This window comes from Lutra lutra, chromosome 4 (assembly GCF_902655055.1).
Source record: "Lutra lutra chromosome 4, mLutLut1.2, whole genome shotgun sequence".
In the NCBI taxonomy this organism is placed as follows: domain Eukaryota; kingdom Metazoa; phylum Chordata; class Mammalia; order Carnivora; family Mustelidae; genus Lutra; species Lutra lutra.
This window is the reverse complement of record NC_062281.1, coordinates 49,552,644-49,580,072: the sequence shown is the minus strand read 5'-3', so window position 1 is coordinate 49,580,072 and position 27,429 is coordinate 49,552,644. Positions and strand designations below refer to the sequence as shown.

General features: G+C 36.9%; 1 protein-coding gene across 1 annotated transcript in view; it reads right to left on the bottom strand.

Moving 5' to 3' along the window:
- The window catches only part of CNGB3 (cyclic nucleotide gated channel subunit beta 3), a 141,270-nt gene that overhangs the window by 20,095 nt on the left and 93,746 nt on the right, over window positions 1-27,429 (bottom strand). Inside the window, exons 14-15 of the mRNA XM_047728366.1 lie at window positions 9,988-10,071; window positions 3,333-3,451 (exon numbers count right to left, since the gene is read on the bottom strand). Of these exons, the coding sequence (XP_047584322.1) occupies window positions 3,333-3,451; window positions 9,988-10,071 (203 nt within the window). The remainder of the gene's footprint in view (window positions 1-3,332; window positions 3,452-9,987; window positions 10,072-27,429) is intronic.

Below are 27,429 nucleotides of genomic sequence, written 5' to 3'. Positions count from 1 at the left end.
TAGTCTGTCAAGATCTACTTGCTGGATATTGCAAGCCTCTCCTCTCTTCTCCATCACGGTCAGGTTCCCAGTGGTTGAGACACAGGTTCTCCTGCAATCATTGTGGTGAAAGATCAAGGTATGGGGTTCCACAATGCTTGGGAGATGGTTGTCCCCTTTGGGTTCTCTTTTCCACTGGAGAAACTGGAGGCTCAGGGGAAACCTCTGTATGATGCTATGCTGACCTTGGGAAGGGGCAATGTGGTCACTGTGTAGTTACTTCTCTTACCCTTTTTTTTTTTTTTTTACATTTTACTTATTTATTTCAGAGAAAGAGTGAGAGAGAGAGAGGGAGAAGCAGACTCCCTGCTAAGCAGGGTGCCTGATGTGGGACTAGATCCTGGGAATTCAGGATCATGACCTAAGCTGAAGGCAGTTGCTTAACCAACTGAGCCACCCAGGTACCCCTTCCCTTCTAATGCAGTCTTTTGGTTTCTGTGGTGCAGGTGGTGCTCCAGCCTCACCCACATGTTGTAGGATTCTCTCAGTAGTGTCTTGTTTTCTAATAGTTGTTAATTGTGCTTGTGAGGAGGAGCAAAGTGAGGAAGAACTTATGTTGCTTATTGTATCGGCTTACTGTATTATTTTTATGTAGCTGCTGGTGAAATAGATGGAAAGTTCTAGTTCTTATATTTTAATAACTTCATCTGTTGGGAAGATCCATCTGAACAAATTAAGTGTAATTAAATCAGTGTTAACTACTATAATAAAGTTATGAATAAAATAGTATGGAAGCAGAGAACAGGGAGCCTCTAGTTGTTTTGGGGGTGATTAGAAGTGGCTTCAAAGGTGACCCATGAATTGAGTCCTGAAGAGTGAGTAGATATTTTCCAGGGGAAGGATATTCCAAAGAAATATGAAACCAGTAGGAAATTCTATTGAAATCACAATAACGATACCAATGGTAGAAGTTCATATGTGTTTCAAGAATGGTGAGAAGAAGGAGAATAGGAAGTGGTTAAATTTTTTTGGTGAATAAGACTTGGCACTTACTGTATGTGCAAGGAAAACAATGGAGTCAGAACTACTACAAAACCATCCTTTGGCAGACCCTAGGTCTCTCTATTAAAAATGGGGTGTCTGAACTATCGTATGACCTCCCTGATATGAGGAAGAGGAGATGCAACATGGGGGATTAATGGGGTAGGAGAAGAGTAAATGAAACAAGATGGGATTGGGAGGGAGACAAACTATAAGTGACTCTTAATCTCACAAAACAAACTGAGGGTTGATGGGGGGAGGGGGGTTGGGAAAGGGGGGTGGGGTTATGCACATTGGGGATGGTATGTGCTATGGTGAGTGCTGTGAAGTGTGTAAACCTGGCGATTCACAGACCTGTACCCCTGGGGATAAAAATATATTATATGTTTATAAAAAACAAAATAAAAAAAAATTAAAAAAAAGAAGAAAATTATAATACCCTAGAACAACATTTTAATAAAGTTTAGCTAGCACATTTAAAAAAAATGGGGTGTCTGTACTCTTCAGATATTAATTGGAAGTATGGTCTGGGTTTTCTCCATGAAAGGCTGTAAATCTATATTTTAGTTAGGGTTTTGCTCTTTTAGATTACTATACAATGTCTTTGAAAGCCCTCAATTCTTCTTTTTTTCTTCTTTTTTGCCTCAGAAAAAAGAACCTTCTTTAAAAAGCTGTATGATAGTGTTGGATATAGATCATTTTAACAAAGGTCACAGCATTTTTGAGTAGTAAACATGATCACCAGATCTTTCCAGTATCTAGATGTTTGGCAGTCATGCTTCCATCACTGGAGTAAATAACTAGAGCTCCAGGGGCATATGACAGCTGTGGGCCTACGAAGCCTGTGGCTATCTGGTAAGAGCCAGATGCACCCTGTTTCTCCTCAGCGATAGCCAAGAAGAGAATCAAAGCAAAAATTCCCTTTTGCTTGAATCAACCAGACTACTGAGCAAGTATAGAGCTTGCCTGGTCTACTGGCTTCAATTTGGCCTTAGAAACCAAATGGGTAATAGGAGATTTATTTGAGAAGTTATTGTCAAGAATCTAAGATTCTTTAAGAATCTTTAAGATTCTTTTCAATTGCAGCTCAGCAGCACCTGGATACTACTCCTAGAGTATTTCCTCCTGTGATGATAGTATCAGCAATTAACATACTTGTATTTATAAAGCTTTATTCTTCAGGGAGCACTCAACCCTTGGGAGAGGTCAGCTAATTAATTTCTGTGATGTTTCAGATTAGACTGTTGCATGTTTTATGACCTTGAAGATTACAGTGGTTATTAAGTCACTAAAATATTAAATCACTTTTGTAAGGATTCCTAGTAAGGAAGCAACAGAAAATAGGCAAATGACTAAAATCTTGAACATTCTGAGAAGTGTTTCCAGCACTGCCCCAAAGCAGGACCCTCACAGGAGTGTCCATTCTGTTTTAAGCAAGGAGAAAAAAATTTAAAAAAGGGAGGCCACATTATTAACAGAGATATAACATGCTTCAACATTCTCAGGAAATATCTTATACTAATATGAAGTCATTTGAAATTGCCCATCTCTCTGGAACCCTGAAGATAATTTCTTAACAGCTATGAAACTGTTAGGTCAGTAACTGCCTGACAGTACACACTTCTCTTCCCCTTCAGAGCCAGCATCCTAGTTCAAGACTCCATCATCTTTCACTTGAACAACCTAGTTCAAGACTCCATCATCTTTCACTTGAACAACCTAGTTCAAGACTCCATCATCTTTCACTTGAACAATCCTCTATTTTATACTTGCTCTTCTACTGTCTCTTCTCCACATAGCTGTTGGAGTGGTTGTTTAAAGTCATAATTCAAATTGTATCACTTTTGCCTAAAATCCTCCACTGGCATCCATTTGTATTTAAAATAAAATGCATATTCCATAAAATGAATTCCATACCATGGCCTAAAATACCTGTAAAATCTGGTTGTTACTCACCTCCTTGGCTCACTCAAAACTGCTCTGTTAGCCTGAAATTTAAGTTTTCCAACAATTAACTCTCCCAACCTCTTGTTTCATCATTGATTCACTCACATATATACATATTCAATATATACTTAGTATCTACCTTCTGCCAGGCACTGACTAGGTCCTGGCACTAAGGAGCTGAATGAGCTAGGTCTTTGGGGGAAGGAGGGATAAACAGAAATGTGAAAATCCTTATTTTGCCAATGCTCTCAGAACAATCAAACATTTGTCAAATTTGAGCAGGAAGCTTAGTTATTTTATGACCCAAGATTTTTCTTTCATGACAAATAATAGACTTTAATACTTATGATGTATCTTTTAGCTACCTGATTTCTCCAAATACTGCTCCAGCTTTCAAAGTAACCAGAACCTGAGTACCATCAGAGCCTCCAAGAACTTGGACTTCACCTTGCTTGATGATATACATTTCCTTGCCAATTTCTCCCTGTATGCCAAATATAAAGAGGAAATGGTAGTTACTTAACTCTTGACATTTATGCCCCCAAATTAAGAAATAAACGTTCCAGAGGAATAAATATAAATAAAAAAAGCAAGAAATATCAATGTAAAAGTGATTAAGACTTGAGGTAGTTATGGATATTGGTTGGACACATCACATGAAAGGAACTTAGTAGGGAAGTGATACTTCCCAATATGGAAGCATTGTATGCCACTACTAGACAGGTAAGCACTGTATGGCACCATTGGCAAGGTAAAGATGTTTCAGTCAGCACACAGTTTCAGGGACAAGCACAGGTAGAGGAAATAACTGGTTGTAACCATAGTCACCCAGGCTTTGGTGGCTACTGCTATGCTTAGAAGAAGGTGCTTGGTGTTTAAAAAGAACATGGGCTATAGTCTTTCAAAGGTCAACTCCACTCTTATGCCTGTAACACTGAGGTCTGAATTTAGTAATTGGAGCACAGGAGACCTTTAAGCTATTATTCTTGTTCCATATTGAAAAGAAAGTGTTAATGCATCAGGTTGTTTTACTCAGTTTTGCTTATCTCTGGGGACTCTCTTTTGCTTATCTCTGGGGACTCTTGGAGCCAGGGCAATGATGCTTGTTCAAGCCCTGAGAATTAAACTCCTGGAATGTTCACAGAGTCACTGGTTAATAGTGTTATTCTGTATGCCTGGGGCAGTGTAGCAGGATGTACCAGGCTGTCAACATTGTTTAATGTAAACACAAAGATTTATGATGTGTATTTGGTATCTGGTTTGGAGTCTGAATCATGGCTGGTCATGTAGCTATGTGACCAGCACCATTTAACAACTTTTGACCTCAAGACTCTGATGGGTTTCCCTAAGTGGAGACATTTTTTCTTTGTCTTTAGGTCTACAGCTGGAGAGAAAAATGTATCCTTTTGATCTTCTCAGAAGTAGGACCTAGAAAGCCTGCACCTGATTTTTCTAGTCTTTGCCTATGTGTAACTTTTTCTTCCTGTTCTTACACTGTATGCTTTGCTATAATAAATCTTAAGCCATGAATGTAACTTTTTTGTTGAATCATGCAAATCACCAAACTAATGTGTTATTGTGGGCCTCTTCGAATATCTCTTCTCACTCCAAAATCCAGAAAGAATAAATATATCATATGAGAGACCTAAATTGCAATTGGGTCAAGAAAAGCTGTTAAATTCTAAATAAGCTGGTTTGCATAATACTAGGCAAACTATTTGGATAATAACACCTATAAGTCTTAATGAATTGGGTTTTGATCACCCTGAGGTATAAAATCATAGCATGAACACAGTGAATTTACTTACTTGGTTCAGGAGGGGACTGGTTATTTGAATTCACTAAATTTTCCTGTTAGCCATATTTTCAAAAGATTAGAATACATTAAAATTAACTCAGGATTAAACAGTGTTGATTATAGTTTATGCTCTGTGATGGCTGAGACAATGTTTACTTTGTTTCAGTGCTGAGCATAGGGCTTTTGATATAGGCACTCATTTATGAATGAGGTAAATATAGTTTAACCATTTTCTGTGAAGTTTTAAGATCCTTTAATACCAAGGTTTGTTTTCATTCCACCCTCCCTTTTAAAAAAGATTTATTTATTTTAGAGAGATAGAGAGTGCAAGCACAAGTCAGGGGAGGGGCAGAGGGAGAGACTCTCAAGCAGACACCTTACTGAGTGCAGAGCCCCACATGGACTTGATCATAGGATCATGACTTGAGTCAAAATGAAGAGTGAGATGCTCAACAAACTGAGCCACGCAGGCATCCCAGTTGTTTCCCTTTCCTGAATATTAATTCTTGTCATATTAAATTTTAAATTTAAAATTTTCGGATTCTACCTCTTAGTTAACATCTGTGACATTGAATTTCTCATTTTATCTTCCTATTACCTTTATGAGGAAGATAAAGTAAGCACTATTATTTCCATTTTACAGAAAGAAAAACAAAGGCACAGATCAGCATGGTTGACTAACCAAAACTCCATAACTGTAATTAGAAGCAAAAGGAAGCCTAGAATGCACATCTCCTAAGTGTGCAAAGCAAATATTTTTAAATTTTGCATTGTGTAGAATATTAAGCATGTATTTATTCTCAAACATAGATCAAAGTAGAAATTCTAAGACAGATGGATCTTATTACAATTATTTCTATAATATCAATGTTAATAACATCTAACATTTACAGAGTACTTTAAAAAATCATAATAATATCTGATATTTACATTACTCCTTATTTTAATACTTGCATTTCTTCTATCAGAACATGCTACTTTATAATTGCAAAACATTTTCAGGGATCTTAACTCATTTAATTCTTGCAAAAATCCCAGTGAGGTAAAAGATATTTAAAAATTGGCGGGGCGCCTGGGTGGCTCAGTGGGTTAAGCCGCTGCCTTCGGCTCAGGTCATGATCTCAGGGTCCTGGGATTGAGCCCCGCATCGGGCTCTCTGCTCAGCAGGGAGCCTGCTTCCTCCTCTCTCTCTGCCTGCCTCTCTGCCTGCCTCTCTGCCTGCTTGTGATCTCTCTCTCTGTCAAATAAATAAATAAAATCTTTAAAAAAAAAATTGGTAGTAGAGGCTTGAAAAGTTAAGTGTCTTGAGCAAATTTACAAGGTTGGCAGATGATAGCATTAGAACTAGCAGCACATATGTCACCTGACTCTGTAGAATATATACAGATAGAGCATACCTAATGATAAATCCAGTATCAACACCAATATCTAAAAAAACAATAAAATGATGATGAATTATTTTTAAAAAAGGAAAAGTGTCTGAATATTAGTTTTCCAAGAGATTACTCCAGGAAGTAATGATTACTACAAGGGTATATTCCTTATTCTTTTCATGAAATAATTCTCCAGGAACTAGAATGACTTTTCAAAGGCAGTTATTACATCTGACTGGAGGTAGAAGTACATAATGGGCACTTAAAAATAGTTCAGCACTTTTAATTATTTTTTAATGATCATTTCAGTAATTTTCCAAGGAGATCTGGCATAATCAACGAACCAAAACTTTCATGATTTCTTGCATATTTCTAGGCTAATTTAAGCCTTTCCTGCAAGTTTAATTAGCATTCAAATGGAGTAGACATTCTTCAGAGAACAAGGTTCTGACAGCATGTGCAAAATTAAGACCAAACCAAGCTTCTGTGGTTGGTTTATGTACTAATTTGGAGAAAGTGTACAAATGCAAGAGCCTCATGTAGAGTGAGGTAACCCTTAGTGAGAGAGCACTTCAAATTTCAGGGTTCCTGTTTAGAAGGATATATTCTTCAGAAGGGGCATTCTGACACTCAAATTAATTCTGCAATTAATTCTGGGAAAATTCCCAAGTTTTTTCGAAATGGTTCAAGCTACACACTCAGTATATTTGGGAGCCATCTTGAAAATTAGGCAGGTCAGCAAACTTCATCCTGAGCCCTGACATTCCTTCAATTATTAAGGCAAATACCAATAGAATATGAGTTTTTTTCCTTCCTGTTTCCTACAGTGATTTGTGGAAATGATAAGCAAAAACAAAGCTGAATTTAACAACTTTTCATCTCTGCCAATATCTACTATGAATTAAATCCTCCTCTCTTAAAAGCAAAAGCAAAGCAATGTGGCAGGTAGTCTCATGCGTTATTTCTGCTATTTCTCCTACTTATTCCTTTCTTTCCTCACTTGTGTTCACTGATCTGTTTTTATTATCGAGTGCTGGAGGTATGCGAGGAAGAAATTAGAAATGAGAAGGCTGTATCTACTCTGCATTTCACACTTTGTTAAGCAAATTTGCACTGCTTAGGGGCATGGGTGCTAAAGTTTCTATGAGTTTTCTCAATTTCCAGTCCCTGCTGTTACTGGAACAAATTGAAAGGCCATTTTGGTGCATTAAGGCCATGTCATTTCAAATCTAACACTGCCCTAAAGGGGTCTTTAAAATGAGCTGTGGTTTGTACGTCCCATTTCAGTGAAAATGATTTCATATCACCAACCCGCCTGCTTTTAACTTGGACTAATTTGTTTGGGATTGCATATTCTTGGTTTCTATTATGTCAAAATCTCTCCTCCATTTTTCCTCCTCTACCTCTGATAGCTCCTCCTTTGATTCTTCTTCCTTGACCTCCTCCATAAATAATGGTATTTTCCAAAGTTATAGGCCTTGGCCCTCTTCTTTTATCTTTCTTAAGCTTCTAATGAAGTTGGTTTCCATATGTTTGTTCCCAAGATTTACCTCTAGTTCTATCCTCTCTCACAAACTAGACTGATTTCTTTCTATCTGTGCACCAGGTATCTCTACCCAGATGCCTTGAAATATCTTCTACTCTTAACTTTGTTTTACACCATCATTCCAGTTGATCACTTACTTCCACTCAGTAAATATGCCAAGCTCTATCCTACTTCATGGCTCCAAGCCTTCATCTAAAATGCTGTCCTCTCCACCTTATTACTAAAGAAATATTTCACTTTATGTTTTATAAAGGTCATGGCTGATAACCTTCCCCTTTCTCAACCCTCAAATCTAAATAAGTGCTGTTGCACCACACGCATCCCTAGCGAATTCCATTTTTATAGAAGTTAGCATATTTTGGAGTTTATGTATTTATTTAACTTCATTTGTTTATTATTTGTCTCTTCCATCAGGCTGGTGAGTCTCAACTTTGGCTGCATTTTAGATTGTCTGGGAGCTTTTAAAAAATCTTGATATGTGAGCTCCACCCTAACCCACTGAATTGCTGGGGATGCAGTCCAGGCTTCTAATTTCAGGTGATTCTGATGTACACCCTTGAATTGAATTGAATTGAATTGAATACCCTTGAACTAGATTGTAAGCCCTTGGAGGACAAGAATCATGTTTTTTTTGCTCACTGCTGATTATACCCAGTACTCAACACAGTGTCTGGACATAGTACTCAAAAATATTGACTTTTTAAAATAAATAATACTAGAATGTTCTAACTTTGGACTTACTGTAGTTTTCTGAGCTTCCTCTGCAGGGAGTTTCCCTCTGCCTTAGCTCATGCTAATTCTTTCCTCTATCTGAAATGCCAGCTTCTTCTTTTTCTTTGTTCATGTAAATTCATTTTTTGGACTCTTTTTCTTTTTTTAAAGTAGCCCCATGCCCAGCACAATATGGGGCTTGAACCAACGAACTTGAGATCAAGACCTCAGCTGAGATCAAGAGTTGGACATTTAACTGACTGAGCCACCCAAGTGACCCCATGTAAATTCATTCTTTAAGACTTGCCTTGAATACCATCTTCTCCAGGAAGTCTTGCTAGTACCCCAGTGGGACACGTGTCCTTACTCTGTGTCCTTTAACAGTTTGGGTTTATGTCTATCATAGTACCTAACACATTATTTTGGAATGATATAGGTGCTATTACTTGCTTGTGAACTCTCCAGGGTTTTGGATCATTTCTCATTCTTTAAATTGCTCATCTTCCTCTACTTTTTATTCTGATTATTATTATTTTTTATTTTTTACTTTTATTTTTATTTAGATTTTATTTATTTGTCAGAGAGAGAGAGAGAGGAACACAAACAGAGGGAGCAGCAGGCAGAGGGAGAAGCAGGCTCCCTGCTGAGCAAGAAGCCCTATGTTGGACTCAATCCCAGGACTCTGGGATCATGACCTGAGCTGAAGGCAGATGCTTAACTGACTGAGCCACCCAGGTGTCCCTTTTTATTCTGATTATTGACTTCACTACTGATTTAGATTCCCAAGATATAAAACCCAAAGTCAGCATTCCTTCTCTCCTCCCTTAAGTTAGACATCAGAGATGTGCAAAAATATTCATTGTAGAGTTATTTTATAATAGCAAACATTTGAAAATTGATTTATAGATTATAATATTATGCAACTTTAAAAATAAGGTGGTAGAAGATAACTGAATAGTAAATAAAATGTAACTATGATATATAGTTATATGATAAAAAATAAATACAGTATGTCAGTTTTATAAAACAAGCTATCTATCCATTAATCAGTATAAAAGATAGATTGCAATATATGAGTAGTGATTATTTCTGGGTGGTGGAATTTTTGTCTTTATGCTTTTTATGTGTTTTCCATTTTAAAAATAATGAGCATGTATTACTTTGGTAATCATAAAAATTACAGTAAAATTGGAAAGAATGTGGCATTAATTATCCACTAATTGGGTGAGCTAAATCGAGGTAACTGATAGCTTGCTGAAGATATAAAAAGGGCAGAACCACCTTTCACTTCTGTAACTTTTTTCTCCACTTTAAATATTTGGCATTAATGGGGTGTGATAATTGATGATTTACATTTATACAAAGCAACTTTTCAGACTTCCCACTTATATCCTATAGGTAATGAAATCCATATTGTCTTGTTCCAGTTTGAACTTAGAGTAGATTATTCTTTTATAAAACGCTATGTCATAATTATTTCTATACTATGGAATTCACCCTGGAAATTCTGTTTAAACTATGTTCTTGACCTATATCTGAACTTAAATGTGTTTATTTACTAGTTGTGCATTCAAAAGGTAGCATGCACTCACCTTTTTGCAGACAAAGTCACCAGGTAAATAAACAATGGATCTCAATCTTAGCAACATGTCATAAATCATCTGTGTATCACAACCCTAAAGAAAAAAAAATAACAAAAAGAAAAATAATTTTTATACAGCTACAAAGACAACATTCCAAATAATTTTAAAATGACATGAAAATAAGTAGTAATAAAAGTCTGTGTTAATTGGGGAGGGTATGTGCTATGGTGAGTGCTGTGAAGTGTGTAAACCTGGCGATTCACAGACCTGTACCCCTGGGGATAAAAATATATGTTTATTAAAAAAATAGTCTGTGTTAATACTAAAATATTAATTGCCAATGGATATGGACTTGTTTTGACCCAAAGTTTAGGAAGAAACCCAAACAAACCTATAGTGTGAATGCAAGACTTTGGAACCTGGTCAGATTTTTTTTTTTAAGATTTTATTTATTTATTTATTAGAGAGAGAGAGACAGTGAGAGAGAGCATGAAAGGGGAGAAGAAGGTCAGAGGGAGAAGCAGACTCCCCTTGGAGCTGGGAGCCTAATGCGGGACTTGATTCCAGGACTCCAGGATCATGACCTGAGCTAAAGGCAGTGGCTCAACCAACTGAGCCACCCAGGTGCCCCAGATTTGGGTTTTAATCCTGTCTCCACTACCTATTACTACAGAACATTTTCTAATCTGTTAAGTGGGAGTTAAAAGAATACATTTCATAATGGTAAAAATTTTACTCATGTAAAACTTAATATAATGTTTAATTAATGATTGCTATTAATGCTTATGATAACATAATAGTGATAATAATTATTAGAATTAAGACTGACCTAGAGCAAAATAAAAATCTGAACATTTTTCTTTATCATAACATCTTTCATACAGTTGTTTGATATTATTATTTAACTTTCCAAACTTGTTTGTCTTTCTTTACCAACTTATTTATCTTCTTAAAGGCGGAGTACAACAGCAATATCTGTTGAGTGAATGATGTTCATATCCACTTTAATAGCGTAAGAGACACATTTGATTTGTTAGAATAGGCATGTATATTTGTGTTGTACACAAAGAATTATAATTTATCTCTATGATAGGCTAAAGAAAAATTGATAGATGCTTCAAAAATGTTACTTTATATAGTGGTTTGGAATCTTTTGCTTTCACCAAATATTTTAATTTTTTTCTCTCAGAACTGCTAGCATGTAGCTGCTTTCCTTTTGTGGTTGGTCCTTCCCATCCCTTAGGGGAATTATTATTTTGTGGAGAACTAATCATAGTCAGGAGCAGAGGAAGGAGGAGGAGACGTAAAGGGCACGATCCCAATTTGTGGATTGGATAATCATTCTTTCGGCAATCACCAGTTTTCCGTAATGATTTCAGTAGCAAACACTTGACCTAGATCCATCTGAAATTTAGACTTCAGGGCTGTTTGACTGATAAGGAACGTTAATAATTTATGATTGAAGTATCTTCATGTAGCCATTGGTAAGGAGCACTCAAATGAACTTAAAGTCAGAATTTTAAAAATTTATGTGAGAAAATATAGCTTTTGGTTATCCAGGATAGAAAAAAAAAAAGGCCAAGGGTGACAGGAATACCTTCTTAATACAGCCCAACCAATATTGATGAAAGGCTGTTATGAGCAAGCCTTTGTACATGCCCTTGGAGCTATGAAAGATGAAAGAAAGTAAGCTAGTTGGGATGATATTTTAAGTAAACAGAAAAGCTGTAATTGATGGTAGAAGTGAATCACGTCATAAGACATTCCAGTTAAATATCAATAAAACTTTTAAGAGATGGAGCAGTTACTACTTCCTGGGAGTGGGGACAGGAGAGAGGGGAAAGGACCAAGAATTTGCTCATGTGGATAACACAATTTGAATTTGTTGAAGATGGTATGATTTGTATTTGCAAAAACACAGAAAGATCCTTTTAGAGGTGAAGGAAAATTTACCTTTTCTTTCCTTGTTATGTATTTGTTTTGTGCAAGGTATATAATTTTTATTTATATCTGTTTTATTCTTACTGTGTCTCATAGGTTATCATATTTGCTAAAGAAAATGACAAACATTAATTTCTTTCTAAAAATTGTGGTTAGTTTGTTTTTAGTAAAAATTCTATAAATATATAGCTCATGTGCCTGATTTCTTTTTCTTTTCTTTCTTTTTTGATCTTATTTATTTATTTTAGAGATGGGGGTAGAGAGAGAGAGAGAGTGAGAATGAACAAGAAGACACCTGGGCTGAGGGCAGAGCTGGATTTGGGGCTCAGTCTCACAACCTTGAGGTCATGATCCTAGCCAAAATCAGGAGTGGCATGCTTAACTGACTGAGCCACCCAGGCACCCCATCATGTACCTGATTTCTTTTCTTTTCTTTATTTAAATTTAAATTCAATTAGCCAACTTATAGTACATGATTAGTTTCAGAATGCAGTGTTCAATAATTTATGAGTTTCGTAAAACACCCATTGCTTATCACATGAGTGAGTGCCCTCCTTAATGCCTGTCACCGAATTCCCCCATCCCCCCACCCACCTCCTCTCCAGCAACCCTCAGTTTTTTACCTGTAGTTAAGAGTCTCTCCTAGTTTTTCTCCCTCTCTGATGACTTCCCATTCAGTTTTCCCTCCCTTCCCCTATGGTCCTCTGCCCTGTTTCTAGTATTTCACATATAAGTGAAATCATATGATAATTGTCTTTTTCTGACTGACAAATTTTGCTCAGCATAATAACCTCCAGTTCCATCCACGTTGATGTAAATGGTAAATGTTCCCTCTTTCTGATGGCTAATATTCCAGTTCCTGATTTCTCTTAAACCTGTAATGGTTTGGAGTAATTTCATTTTGGAAATTGGAGTTCTGATCACTCAGAACTCTTAAAAAAAACACAAACAAACTTTGTATTTATCGTAGGATCTCCCTCACTAAAGCAAGTTCATGTTCTTGATGTTTTAGAGAAAATTCATTAGAAATATACTTGGAAGTTCTTAAGCAAAAACACATTTGAAATATCACTGTGATGAAACTAATTCTCAATCACTCATATCCATGGAGAAGAATAACACTGTAAATAATCAGAAACAGAAGACTGAAAAAACCTACTTACATTTGTGCAATTTGATTTTTTTGGCATTAATTTTTACAATCCTACTTATAATTTGTAGGCCGAAATAAACTTTTCATTCCTTGAACAATTCCTATCACAATGAACTTTGATGAAAATTCCCAACTGTATTAAATTGTACTCATAGGAGTTATTAATGATTTTAAATGTTTTCCTATGAGCACAATTCTTGTTCTATAAATACACAGAAATGTGTGTGGCAGTACTGTTTTTAGTACTGAAAAAATTGGAAACAACATAATGTCAATCTGTGGACAGATAAAAATGTTGAGTAAATGTAGGTTGGATACCATAGAGTGGTTAAAATAAATAAATCAGACCTTTCTTTGTATATAGATATGATTGAACTCAACAAAAAATTGAGCTGCACACAAAAGCAAGATGTAGAATACAATCAATATGACTCTAGCTATGGAATACACAATACACTACACAAAATAGTCATTGATGTTTGTATAGATATAAAGTAAAATTATAAAAATGAGGACTGGAAGGATACGCTTGAAATCATCTTAGTGGTCCCTTCTGGGGAAGGTGGGAGACTAGAACTGGAGAGAAGAACTGATGAGATGTCAGCTTGACTTTTATTAATTTTAATGAAAATGAAGTAAAACACATATCTCAAGATCGTTTGTAGGAACAGAATGCCATTTGAGGAAGAACACATTTCATCTTTTCTCTTCTACCTTCAGGTTAGCTCACTGGCAGAAAGCACTAATAAAGGAAACCTAATCCATGGAAGTGTTAGACCAAACTAGGAGAGGAGCTCTAAAATAGATAAGCAAACAATTACTGCTTTCCTCAGTAGAAATGTGCAAGTGCCTACATGAATAACTTTTAGCTTATAGCTTGGATTTCCTCAGAGAAAAACATCTGAACTGTTATAAATATGAATTTTTATTAACACATTTGCATAGAGTGTGTATCAATTTATGTAAATGGCACATAGCAGCTGTATGTAATAAAAACTTACAGTTTAAGTTTTACCAATTAAGTGATTCCGTCCCCTAATTGTTTTATGGACAGGTGCCATTGGCCTTGGGGCAGCTGTGATCGAGAACTAGGTCCTTCTCATCCGTACTTAGGCTTAGTGAATGCCATTTGCATTATGAAGTTGTTATAGTTTGTGTCTGACAACAATTATCTCCACCCCCTACCCCTCAGAAATGATTATTTTCTTGAGATACACTTTGTTCCACTATTGTGTGATTAAAAAGAATTACATCCCAGGGCTAGTGTTTTTACTTTGTAATGCAGCTCCATTTCTTTTATAGAGGCCATTAGGAAATTTTCTGATTTACAGAAGGTCAGAACTCAGTCATTGTTTCATAAATGTCCTTTTTAAAAATAAAGTGAGAGTACCTGCACTAGTATTAACATTAACATTATATTAATAATATTTGTATTAAATTTTGCTATTTTCTTATCTTTACCTGTTTTATTCTTTTAACCTTCCTGTGATGCCTGGCATTAATTACTATATTATCACTCCTGGTTTTTAGATGAGGGTATGGAAGCTCAGGAGGTCTATTGACTACTTCCCTAAGGTCACACATGCAATAGATGTCAGAGAAAGAGAATCACCAAAGTGTATGTGTTGTTGTTGTCTTCTAAATCTATATTTGGAGCAACTGAGGGTAAGACCTGTGTATTATTCACTTCTGTACCATCAATGTCTCACCAGTGTTTGGGGCACTCTAGGCACTAGGTAAATATGTGGTGATGTATAAAATGAAGTTGTTAGATATTATTCCGTTTTCAAAAATGGGAAATTCAGTGTTATATAAATGTATATTACAGATTTGAATAAAGATTCTGGTGATTTGAAAAGAAATAGAGAAATTTTATTTTTATTTTATTATTATTTTTAGAGATTTATTTATTCATTTTAGAGAGAAAGTGCACGAGAGCTGGAGGAGTGGCAGAGAGAGAGAATCCCAAGCAGACTCCTTCCGGAGTGCAGACCCCTAATGTGGGGGCTGGGGGGGGGCCTCCATTCCACAGCCCATGAGATCATGACCTGAGCCAAAACCAAGAGTCAGAAGCTCAGCCAACTGAGCCATTCATGTACCCCTCTATTTTTACTTAATTCAAAACATAGCATATAAATTAGATGGTGCTTCCTGTACTTAGAAAATTCTTTTAATAAGGCTAAGCTCTGAGCACAACTGAAAAGCCGGTAAAATTTATTTTTGGAATGACTACCTTCTCAGTCCTGTAGGATTTCTCCAGTTCTATGTTTATTTCTGCTTAAATTTTTTGAAACAGAACTTAAGATAGTCACGGTAACATAATTCATTGTGACTTCAGGTGTCCCTCAAGTATAAATGATAGTCTTCAGGGATTTTCCCAACTTACCCTTACTTATTATAAAAGGAAGTGTCTTATCCCATCTTAAACTCCATTCCTATTAAGGAAGTGATGGGTAATATGTGTAGAACAGAGAATTCTGAATCCAGTTGCCCATGCCACTGACTTTCCAGTCACGGTAGCTATTGGGAGCAGCAAAGTCAAATGTGATAAATAATTTGCCATGTTACTATGCCATAACTTAATGAGTTCTAAGTGATGTTGAGCCCAAGTCTATGCTCATTATTTGCAAACACTAGTAAAAGCTTTTCCATCAAAATTTCCTTGAGAACTGACAATAATTCTATTTTTCTGTGAGCTTCAGTATCACACAGTCGAAGTGGGAAGTCACAACCTTGTGGATGAATCTAATCCATCTTGAAAATAGGTTTGAGCAGGGCCACATGAAGGACCTGATTTTACCAGTGTAGAAATTCCCGTGTGATTGAACCAGTTTTATCTTCCAGTTAGTAATATGGTAATAATAAATACAGAATTTACTATGTGGCAGGTGTTGATATAAACACTTTATATGTTTTGAGTCACATAATCATCACACAACCAAACTAAATATTATTATTTAGAATTTCTCTGCCTTATTGGGAGGCACTGGAGAGCAGAGACTCTGTGGGTGCCCTATCTGGAGTGCCTCACACTTTAGACAGAGTAACTGTTCAGGGCGTGTGGCTGAATGGAGTTCATCTGGGTCAGAAACTCATTGTTCAAAATACTTTAAAAACACTCGCAACAGTGTCTTATTACTGATACCACCAGGGTAAAAATAAAGTTAATAAAAATGAAATGTAGTTAAGTCTTACTGTAATGCTCTGATTTGAAACCCTTCAGAGAAAATATGTGATGGCACATCTGATTAGGGTGTTACTACTGGGGGATTGTGTGTGACTAGTAGAAATAATTACGTCATTTCCATTCCATTCCTTTCCTTGAGAGCTTGTTTGGAGGTTCTAGCAGGGGAGCGCAGCTACTCTTATACCCTTGACCGAAGAACGGTCCTCTCCTCTATCGGGGAAGGTCGTCCTCTTCGACCGAGCGCGCAGCTTCGGGAGGGACGCACATGGAGCGGTGAGGGAGGAAGGGGACACCCGCCTAGCCAGCCAGATCAGCCGAATCAATCCTGGCGATCAATGGGGTGACAGATGTCGCAGCCAGATCGCCCTCACATCCATTTCCATTCCATTCCTGACTCAGTCTGTCACTCACATAGTTTGTCACCCCTACCCTGCCTCTTTCCTACCGCTGAAGTCAAAACATTTTCAAGCTTCATTTGCCACATAATCACAATGAGTCACAGGTCCCAGTGAGGTGTCCTGTTTTGGATCTGTCCTGAATTTTTACTAGAGAAGCAAATAGTGAGAAACATTGTGCTTTCCTTGGCAGTCTGGTGGTGCCTCCATTCTCATTTCGGTATCTCTAGATCCCTGATTTCCTACTGTTAAGCTTTTTTTGTTTCTAAAGGATGAGATTTAAGATTCTGGCCACTAGGTGGCGGAATAGAACTTTTATTAAATTCTCTCCCATTTCTGGCAATTTAGTTGTAGAGGCAAAATGCGATTTCCCTAGCACTTGATTTGATAAACGATATTTAAAAATCGAAATCAAAATAATAGATCATCGGAAAATAGAGAAAGCTTCCCAACTTTATAGAAATGAATTGTTCCTTATTAGCTTAATACTTGTGCTTGGGCTGTAACAACATGCAGTTTGCAAGGAAGAGAGCCATTTTTTGTGGGAAAATTTAAAGAAAATGTTATAATATGACTATTCATCTTGAAGCTCTTTGGAAGCTCTGATAACCCCATGTAGAAGCAGCAAATCTTACTAATTAACCACAATTGATTGAAGCAAAGTTTTAGTAAAATCCTATGATTCTAATTCTACTTGCTTTGACAGAAAAAAAAACAAACACATGAGATTGAGGGTCTTTTCTTAGAAAGAAAGTAGCAAAGTGTGTGTGAACTTAGGTTTCTGGGTGTGAAACTGATGTGCTAGTACTAATTCTGTGAAAATTGCTAAAGAATGGCCTTGAGCTAGCATTGTTTTTTTGACCCTAGGAAAACTTTTCTGGTTCCTCAACATCTTATCATTTATCCAGATAGGACTGGTGGGGAACTGAAAAATAGCATTGTAGAATGGTTAAGTTCATAGACTGTGGAGTAAGAAAAGCCTGTGCTCAAACCCTGTCGCACGGCTTTGAGATCTATGGCCTCAGTCAGGTAAGTAGTTCGCACTTCGTGTAAAATGGGGATACTAATAAAACTTTTGTTAGAGGTTTGCTGTGAGAATTAATTGAGAGAATGTATTGAAGCAGATAATACAGTGTAGTACATAGTGAGAATAAAAATAAACAGCAGCTATTATTATTTTTGAGAAGACGCATGTATCAATTTTCAAATTTGGCATTAGCAATTGCTTGGTTTCTTACTTTTGACTTAATTATATTCCCTACAGCTCTGACAGTGCTTGGGGGCTGTGATGATTAATTTTGTGTCAACTTGGCTAGGCTACAGCCTTCTTAGATACTTAGCCAAACATAAGTCTAAATGTTACTGTGAAGGTATTTTTTAGATGAAGTTAATATTTAAGTTATTATACTTTGAGTAAAGTGTGGAAACACTCCATTATGTGGGTGGGCCTTATTAAATCAGTTGAAGGCCTGAAGAGAAAAAAAAAAACCCCAGAAGTTCTCTGAGGAAGAAAGAATTGTTTGCACACTGCCTTTGGATCTGAGCTGCAACATTAACTCTTCTTAGGGTTGCCAGCCTGCAGGCTTGCCCTGTAGGTTTTGAACTTGCCAGCTCTGATAATTATATTATCCAATTTCTTAAAACAAATATTTTTCTCTCTATATATGTGCCTATCTTATTGGTTCATTCTATTTCTCCGGACTATCCTGACTAACATAGAGGTCATGTAAGAATTGGGTATAACGAGGCGCCTGGGTGGCTCAGTGGGTTAAAGCCTCTACCTTCGGCTCAGGTCATGATCCCAGGTCCTGCGATTGAGCTCCGCATCAGGCTCTCTGCTCGACGGGGAGCCTGCTTCCTCCTTTCTCTCTCTGCCTACTTGTGATCTCTGTGTATCAAATAAATAAATAAAATCTTAAAAAAAAAGAATTGGGTATAACAAGGTTTATGGTGATAGTATTAGGATTGAAGGATCAAGTATAGTGTGGACAACTTTCATGGGACATTGTTCATATTATAATTTATGATATTCCAGCCTTGTATTACTTTTGCTAAAGCATTACAATAGTCATTGCTCCACTAATATATAAACAAACTTCACAAGGCTAAAAGGAAAGGAATATAAGCACAGTGTGCTTTTTGCAGTTTTTATTTTATTTTATTTTACTTTAAAATATTTTTCTAATAAAAATTATTTATTAGAGAGACAGCGAGAGCATGAGAGGAGAGAGGTCAGCGGGAGAAGCAGACTCCCTGCTGGGCAGGGAGCCCGATGTGGGATTTGATCCTGGGACTCTAGGATCATGACCTGAGCTGAAGGCAGTGGCCTAACCAACTGAGCCACCCAGGTGCTCCTATTTTTTAATTTTTAATAAAGATTTATTCATTTATTTTTTAGAGAGAGAGAGAGAGAGTGTGTGTGTGTGTGTGTGTGCACGAGCTGCAGGTCAGAGGGAGACAGAGGGGGAGAATCTCAAGCAGCTTCCCTGCTGAGCATGGAGCTCAACTGAGGACTTGATCCCATGACCCATGAGATCATGACCTCAGCAGAAACCAAGAGTTGGATGCTCAATTGCTCAACTAACTGAGTCACCCAGGCATTCCCCCTCCTTTTTTTTTTTTTTTAAGATGTATTCATTTATTTTTTAGAGAGAGAGCAGTTGCAGTTTAAACAAAATTTAAATATAATACAAAATTAAAGGAACAGATATATGACTTTTGAAAAAACTGAAGCAAGTTTATTTAGCATAGAATCATTCTCTGGTCCTGCACTGCAAACAAATTCTATTACGTCTGTATCCATTCTCAAATTTACAAAATGGAGAAAAGTCCTTGTGAAATTTTTGACTGAAGACCTAAGCTACAAACCTAAAATATTCCTTAGGACATCTTAAAATAAATCTTTGTAAGTTAAGTGATTTTCAAGTACCTTTTATTTCCCTTAATTTTGAACATTGGGAAGGCACAAAACATGCTTGTCAGCCTCCAATCTTGGTGCCAGATTTCTGTTTTTGTTTTTTTTTCCTCTGTCTCTTTCTCTCTCTCTTCCTGTCTGCCTGCGTTTTAAAGATATGGAAGATTCATTTTTCAGGAAGAATTCAAGATATGGATGTTTTTGACAGTTGACAGTCATGCTTTGTTACCCTTGAATGTTTTGGTCTATTCATTGTAGTTCCATTTCTTGTCTTTGTAAAACTGAAATGTACACTGTGAATTTCCTCCTTTCCAGCTTCCTTTGCTTATAGAATTGGGCCCACACTACAGGGCCTGGCTTCAACTGACCTTTCTAGATTTGTCTGTGGTTATCACCCTATGCTCTGGTCATAAAGAACTTCTCATCCTGTGAACAGGTTATAATTTCTCACACTTGTAATAATAAGTCATATGAAGGCTCCTGGCCAGGAGCCTCTACCTTCTCACTCTGTAGACTCCTAAGCATCCTTTGGGCATACATACTTCAAATGTTCTCTCCATTGTGCATTCAGCCTGAGTGCATAGGTGACACTCTGTGAATGTATGTAACTGATTCAGAAGCAACACAAGAGTTAATTTGGTATAATTTATGAGGTAGGGGTGTAGGATCACTATTCAGCCTATTTTCTCCTTAAAAAAAAAAATAACAAATTTGTATAATCTACTAAGACTGCCTTTGCAAAAATAAAATTAGAAAGATTCCACACCTACTTATTTTCTACTTCATTTAGCTTTAGAAAAAGATAACTTTAAAAAAAATTTAATAGAAATATAGAGTGGGTGAAAGGAGGAGCGAGATGGCAGAGGAGTAAGAGACTGAAATATCCTCAGGTCCCAGAAATTCATCTAGATAGTTACCAAACCATTCTGAACACCTACAAACTCAACAGGAGACAGAAGAGAAGAGGAGCAGCAATTCTAGGAACAGAAAATCGACCACTTTCTGGAAGGTAGGATGTGCAGAGAAGTGAATCCAAAGCAATGGGAAGATAGACTACAGGGGAAGGGGACAACTCCTGGGCAAGTGAGAGAGCAGCAGAGCACAAAATCGGAACTTTTAGAAGTCTGCTCCACTGAGGGACGTCACTCCAGAGGCTAAATAGGAGGTGGAACCCTTGTGGGGATAGTGTTGTCTCAAGACCCACAGGGTCACAAAAAGACCAGGGAGGCCTGAGTGTGGCAGAGCTCCCAGGTATTGGAGGGGAGAAGCTGGCTGCAGACATGGAGCCAAGAAGTGGGCTCTCATCTTGGGATTACCTTAAACCATGATCCAAGGCACAGTTGAGCCACTGCTCTTTGAGCAGGGACCCCACAAGTAGCAGATCCAGGGAGACCCCCTCCTATCTTCTCTGGGAGGAGCAGCATGGGAGTGTGTGGCAGGAATCTGCTGACTTTGGAGACTCCAAACAGGGCCGTGCACCACATAGAGAAACACTTGTTCACAGGCCGGGTGAGCTCAGAGTGCAGCCAGAGACCAGAGATCAGGAGGGATTGACTGCTTATCTCTGAGGGCAGATTGAGGAGTGGGGCCCTGAGCTCTTGGCTTCTATGGGGCCCGGAGATTTGGAGGCTGCCATTATCATTCCCGTCCTCCAAAGCTCTACGGAAAAGTGTTCAGGGAACAAAAGCTACTGAGAGTGAACCCAAGCAGAATAGTTAGCCTGGCCCTTGCCTCGGGCAAAGACATTTGAGAATCACTGCAACAGACCTCTCCCCCCAGAAAATCAGCAAGAACATCCAGCCAAGACCAAGTTCACTGATCAATGAGAACTGTGGAACTCCAGAGCTAGGAGAAAAAACCACATAGAATTCATGGCTTTTTTCCCCCATGATACTTTAGTCTTTCAAAGTCAAATTTTTTTTAGTTTTATTTTTTTCTTATCCTAATTTAAAAAAATTTCCCTCTTTTCTATTTTAATGTTTTTTAACTATTTTATCTTATCAATACATTTTTAAAAATGTTTTCAAATTTTCATTGGTATAGTCATATCCTTTCATTGTATTTAACCTTATTTTTTGTATACATACAGGTTTTGTTTATTTTCCTTTAAAATTTTGGGATACAATTTCTTCTAATAGATCAAAATATACCCTATATCTAGCACATGGCTTTGTTCTAGTCTCCAGCCTGATCACATTCTTTCCTCTTCTTTTTTTATTTTCTTTTTCAACCTTCTTATCTTATTAATTCCTTTTTTAGAATCTTTTTTGATTTTTATCTTTACAGTCATATTCCATCCCTTCATCATGTTTACCCTTGTTTTTGTATATATATGTTTTTCCTTCTTTAAAAATTTGGGAGGTAGTTTTTTCTAACAGACCAAAATACACTCAAAATCAAGTGTGTGGATCTGATCTATTCACCAGTCTAATATATATATATATATATATTTTTTTTCTTCTTTTTTTTCTTCCTCCTTCTTCTCCCCCCAGTTTCAGGTCCCTTCTGATTTGGTTAGTGTATATTTTTCTGGGGTTGTTGATACCCTTTTAGTATTTTGTTCTCTCATTCATCTATTCTTATCTGGATAAAAGGACAAGGCAGAAAAACTCACCACAAAAAAAGAACAAGAGACAACACCGACAGCTAGGGACCTAATCAATATGGACATTAGTAATATGTCAGAACTAGAGTTCAGAATGACAATTACCAAGGTGCTAGCTGGGCTCAAAAAAAGCATAGATGATATTAGAGAATCCCTTTCTGGAGAAATACTATCCCTTTCTGGAGAAATAAAAGAACTAAAATCTAATCAAGTTGAGATTTAAAAAAAGCTATTAATGAGGTGCAATAAAAAATGGAGGCTGTTACTGCTAGGATAAATGAGGCAGAAGAAAGAATTAGTGATATAGAAGACCAAATGACAGAGAATAAAGAAACTGAGAAAAAGAGAGATAAACAACTACTGGACCAAGAGGGGAGAATTCGAGAGATAAGTGATATCATAAGATGAAACAGTATTAGAATAATTGGCATCCCAGAAGAAGAAGAAAGAGAGAGAGGGGCAGAAGGTATATTGGAGCAAGTTATAATAGAGAATTTTCCTAATTTGGCAAAGGGACAAGAATCAAAATCCAGGAAGCACAAAGAAGCCCCCTCAAAATCAATAAAAATAAGTCCACACCCCACTATCTAATAGTATAACTTACAAGTTTTAGTGACAAAGAGAAAATCCTGAATACGGCTTGGGACAAGAGGTCTGTAACATACAATGGTAGAAATATTAGACTGTCACCAGACCTATCCACAGAGACCTGGAAGGCCAGAAGGGACTGGCATGGTATATTCAGAGCACTAAATGAGATAAATATGCAGTCAAGAATACTATATCCAGCTAGGCTGTCACTGAAAATAAAAGGAGAGATAACAAGCTTTCAGGACAAATGAAAACTGAAAGAATTTGCAAACACCAAACCAGCCCTACAGGAAATATTGAAAGAGGTCCTCTAAACAAAGACAGAGCCTAAAAGTAACAAACCAGGACAGAACAGAGAAAATATACAGTAACAGTCACCTTACAGGCAATACGGTAGCACTAAATTCATATCTTTCAATAGTTACCCTGAATATAAATGGGCTAAATGCCCTAATAAAAAAACACAGGTATCAGAATAGATTAAAAACAAAAAACAAAAAACAAGACCCATTGATATGCTGTCTATAAGAAACTCATTTTAGACCCAAAGACACCTACAAATTTAAAGTGAGGGGGTGGAAAATTATTTACCATGCTAATGGACATCAAAAGAAAGCTGGGGTGGCAATTCTTATATCAGATAAGTTAGGTTTTAAGCCAAAGACTATAATAAGAGATGAGGAAGGACACTAAATTGTTAGATCCTCTTGTAGGACAGACCCTTTAAGTACTTAATACTTGATACTTTAAATATCTATGGCCCTAACATGGGAACAGCCAATTATATAAACCAGTTAATCACAAAATCAAAGAAACACATCAACAATACTACAATAATAGTAGGGGACTTTAACATCCCCCTTACTGAAATGGACAGAGCATCTAAGAAAAGATCAACAAGGAAATAAAGGCTTTAAATAACACACTGGATCAGATGGACATCACAGATATATTTAGAACATTCCATCCCAAAGCAACAGAGTACACATTCTTCTCTAGTGTACATAGAACATTCTCCAGAATATATCACATCCTGGGTCACAAATCAGGTCTCAACTTGTACCAAAAAATTGAGATCATTCTCTGAGTATTTTCAGACCATAATGCTCTGAAACTAGAACTCAATCACAAGAGGAAAGATGGAAAGAACTCAAATACATGGAGTCTAAAGAGCATCCTACTAAAGAATGAATGGGTGAACCAGGAAATAAAAGAAGAATTAAAAAATTCATGGAAACAAATGAAAATGAAAACACAACTGTTCAAAATCTTTGGATCACAGCAAAGGCAGTTCTGAGAGGAAGGTATATAGCAATACAAGCCTTTCTCAAGAAACAAGAAAGGTCTCAAGTACACAACCTAACCCCACACCTAAAGGAGCTGGAGAAAGAACAGCAAAGAAAGCCTAAACATGGAAGGAGAAAAGAAATAATAAAGATCAGAGCATAAATCAATGATATAGAATCCAAAAAATCAGTAGAACAAATCAATGAATCTAGGAACTGGTTCTTTGAAAGAATTAATGAGATTGATAAACCCCTGGCCAGATTTATCAAAAAGAAAAGAGAAAGGACCCAAATAAATAAAATCATGAATGAAAGAAGGGAGATCACAACCAACATCAAAGAAATACAATTATAAGAACATATTATGAGCAACTATACATTAGCAAGTTTGATCTGGAAGAAATGGATGCATTACTAGAGACATATAAACTACCACAACTGAACCAGGAAGAAATAGAAAACCTGAACAGACCCATAACCAGTAAGATTGAAGCAGTCATCAAAAATCTCCCAACAAACAAGAGCCTAGGGTCAGACGACTTCCCAGGGGAATTCTACCAAACATTTAAAGAAGAATTAATACCTGTTCTCCTGGAACTGTTCCAAAAAATAGAAATGGAAGGAAAACTTCCAAAACTCATTTTATGAGGCCAGCATAAAATGGTTTTGTCCAAAACCAGACAAAGACCTCATCAAAAAAGAGAATTACAGACCAATATCCTTGATGAACACAGATGCGAAAATTCTTACCAAAATACTAGCCAATAAGGATCCAACAGTACATTAAAAGGATTATTCACCACGACCAAGTTGGATTTATTCCAGGGCTGCAAGTTTGGTTCAACATCCAAAAATCAATCAATGTGAAACAATACATTAACAAAAGAAAAAACAAGAACCATCTGATACTCTCAATAGATGCTGGAAAAGCATTTGACAAAGTACAGCATCCTTTCTTGATCAAAACTCTTCACAGTGTAGGCATTGAGGTACATACCTCAATATCATCAAAGCCATCTATGAAAAACCCACAGCAAATATCATTCCAATGGGGAAAAACACAGAGCTTTTTTCCTAAGGTCAAGAACATGGCAGGGATGTCCAGTATCTCCACTGTTATTCAACATTACTAGGAGTCCTAGCCTCAGCAATCAGACAACAAAAAGAAATAAAAGGCATTGGAATCAGCAAAAAGAAGTCAGACTCTCACTCTTTGTAGATGATATGATACTTTATGTGGAAAACCCAAAAGACTCCATTCTAAATCTGCTAGAACTTGTACAGGAATTCAGTAAAGTGTCAGGATATAGAATCAATGCACAGAAATCAGTTGCATTTCTATACAGCAACAGCAAGACAGAAGAAAGAGAAATGAAGGAGTCGATCCTAATTAAAATTACACCCCCAACCATAAGATACCTAGGAATAAACCTAACCACAGAGGCAAAGAATCTGTACTCAGAAAACTATAAAGTACTCATGAAAGAAATTGAGGAAGACACAAAGAAATAGAAAAACGTTCCATGCTCATGGATTGGAAGAACAAATATTCTGAAAATGTCTATGGTGCCTAAAGCAATCTATACATTTAATGCAATTCCTATCAAAATACCATCCATTTTTTTCAAAGAAATGGAACAAATAATCCTAAAATTTATATGCAACCAGAAAAGACCCTGAATAGCCAGAGGAATGTTGAAAACAAAAGCCAAAGTTGGTGGCATCACAATTCCTGATTTCAAGCTCTATTACAAAGCTGTCATCATCAAGACAGTATGGTACTGGCACAAAAACAGACACACAGATCAATAGAACAGAATAGAGACCCCAGAAATGGACCCTCAACTCTATGGTCAACTAGTCTTTAACAAAGCAGGAAAGACTATCCAATGATAAAGTCTTTTCAACAAGTGGTGTTGGAAAAATTGGACAGCTACATGCTGAAGAATGAAACTGGGCCATTTCCTTAGACCACACACAAAAATAGACTCGAAATAGATGAAAGACCTCAATGTGAGAAGAAATAAAACCCAAAATCTTTGAGGAGAACACAGGCAGCAATCTCTTTGACCTCAGCCACAGCAACTTCTTCCTAGAAACATCACCAAAGGCAAGGGAAGCAAGAACAAAAATGAAGTACTGAGACTTAATCAAGATCAAAAGCTTTTGCACAGCAAAAGATACAGTCAACAAAACCAAAGACAACTGACAGAATGGGAAAAGATATTTGCAAATGACATATCAGATAAAGAGCTAGTATTCAAAACCTATAAAGAACTTATTAAACTCAACATCCAAAGAACAAATAATCCAATCAAGAAATGGGCAGAGGACACGAACAGATATTTCTGTAAAGAAGACATCCAAATGGCTCACAGACACATGAAAAAGTGCTTAACATACTCGGCATCAGAGAAATACAAATCAAAACCATGATGAGTTACCACCTCACACCAGTCAGAATGGCTAAAATTAACAAGTTAGGAAATGACAGATGTTGGTAAGGATGCAGAGAAAGGGGAACTCTCCTTCACTGCTAGTGGGAATGCAAGCTGGTGCAGCCACTCTGGAAAACAGTATGGAGTTTCCTCAAAAAGTTGAAAATAGAGCTACCCTATGACCCAGCAATTGTACTACTGGGTATTTACCCCAAATATACAAATGTAGTGATCCAAAGGGGCACGTGCACCCAAATATTTATAGCAGTAATGTCTACAGTAGCCAAACTATGGAAAGAACCTAGATGTCCATCAACAGATGAATGGATAAAGAAGATATGTGTGTGTGTGTGTGTGTGTGTGTGTGTGTATTCACACAAACACATATACATATACACATACACAGTGGAATACTATGCAACCATCAAGAGAAACAAAATCTTGCCATTTACAACGATGTGGATAGAATTAGAGGGTATTATGCTAAGTGAAATAAGTCAATCAGAGGAAGACTATTATCATACGATTTCTCTGATATGAGGAATTTGAGAGGCAGGGCAGGGGGTTATGTGGGGGGGAATGAAACAAGATGGGATCGGCAGAGAGACAAACCGTAAGAGACTCTTAATCTCATGAAACAAACTGAGGGTTGCTGGGGGTAGGGGTGTAGGGATGGGGTGGCTGTGTTATGGACATTGGGGAGGTTATGTGCTAAGGTGAGCCTGTGAAATGTGTAAGCCTGATGATTCTCAGACCTTTACACCAGGACAAATAATACATTATATGTTAATGAAAAAAAATAGAAATATAAATGGAAATTTATATTCCATTTCTGGGAGAAAAATACATTTAATGGAAATGTCAGAAAAGAATGAATCTAAGTTTATGACTAACATCAAGATGTGAAGATTTAACCTTTTTTCTCAATCAGATGTTGCTGA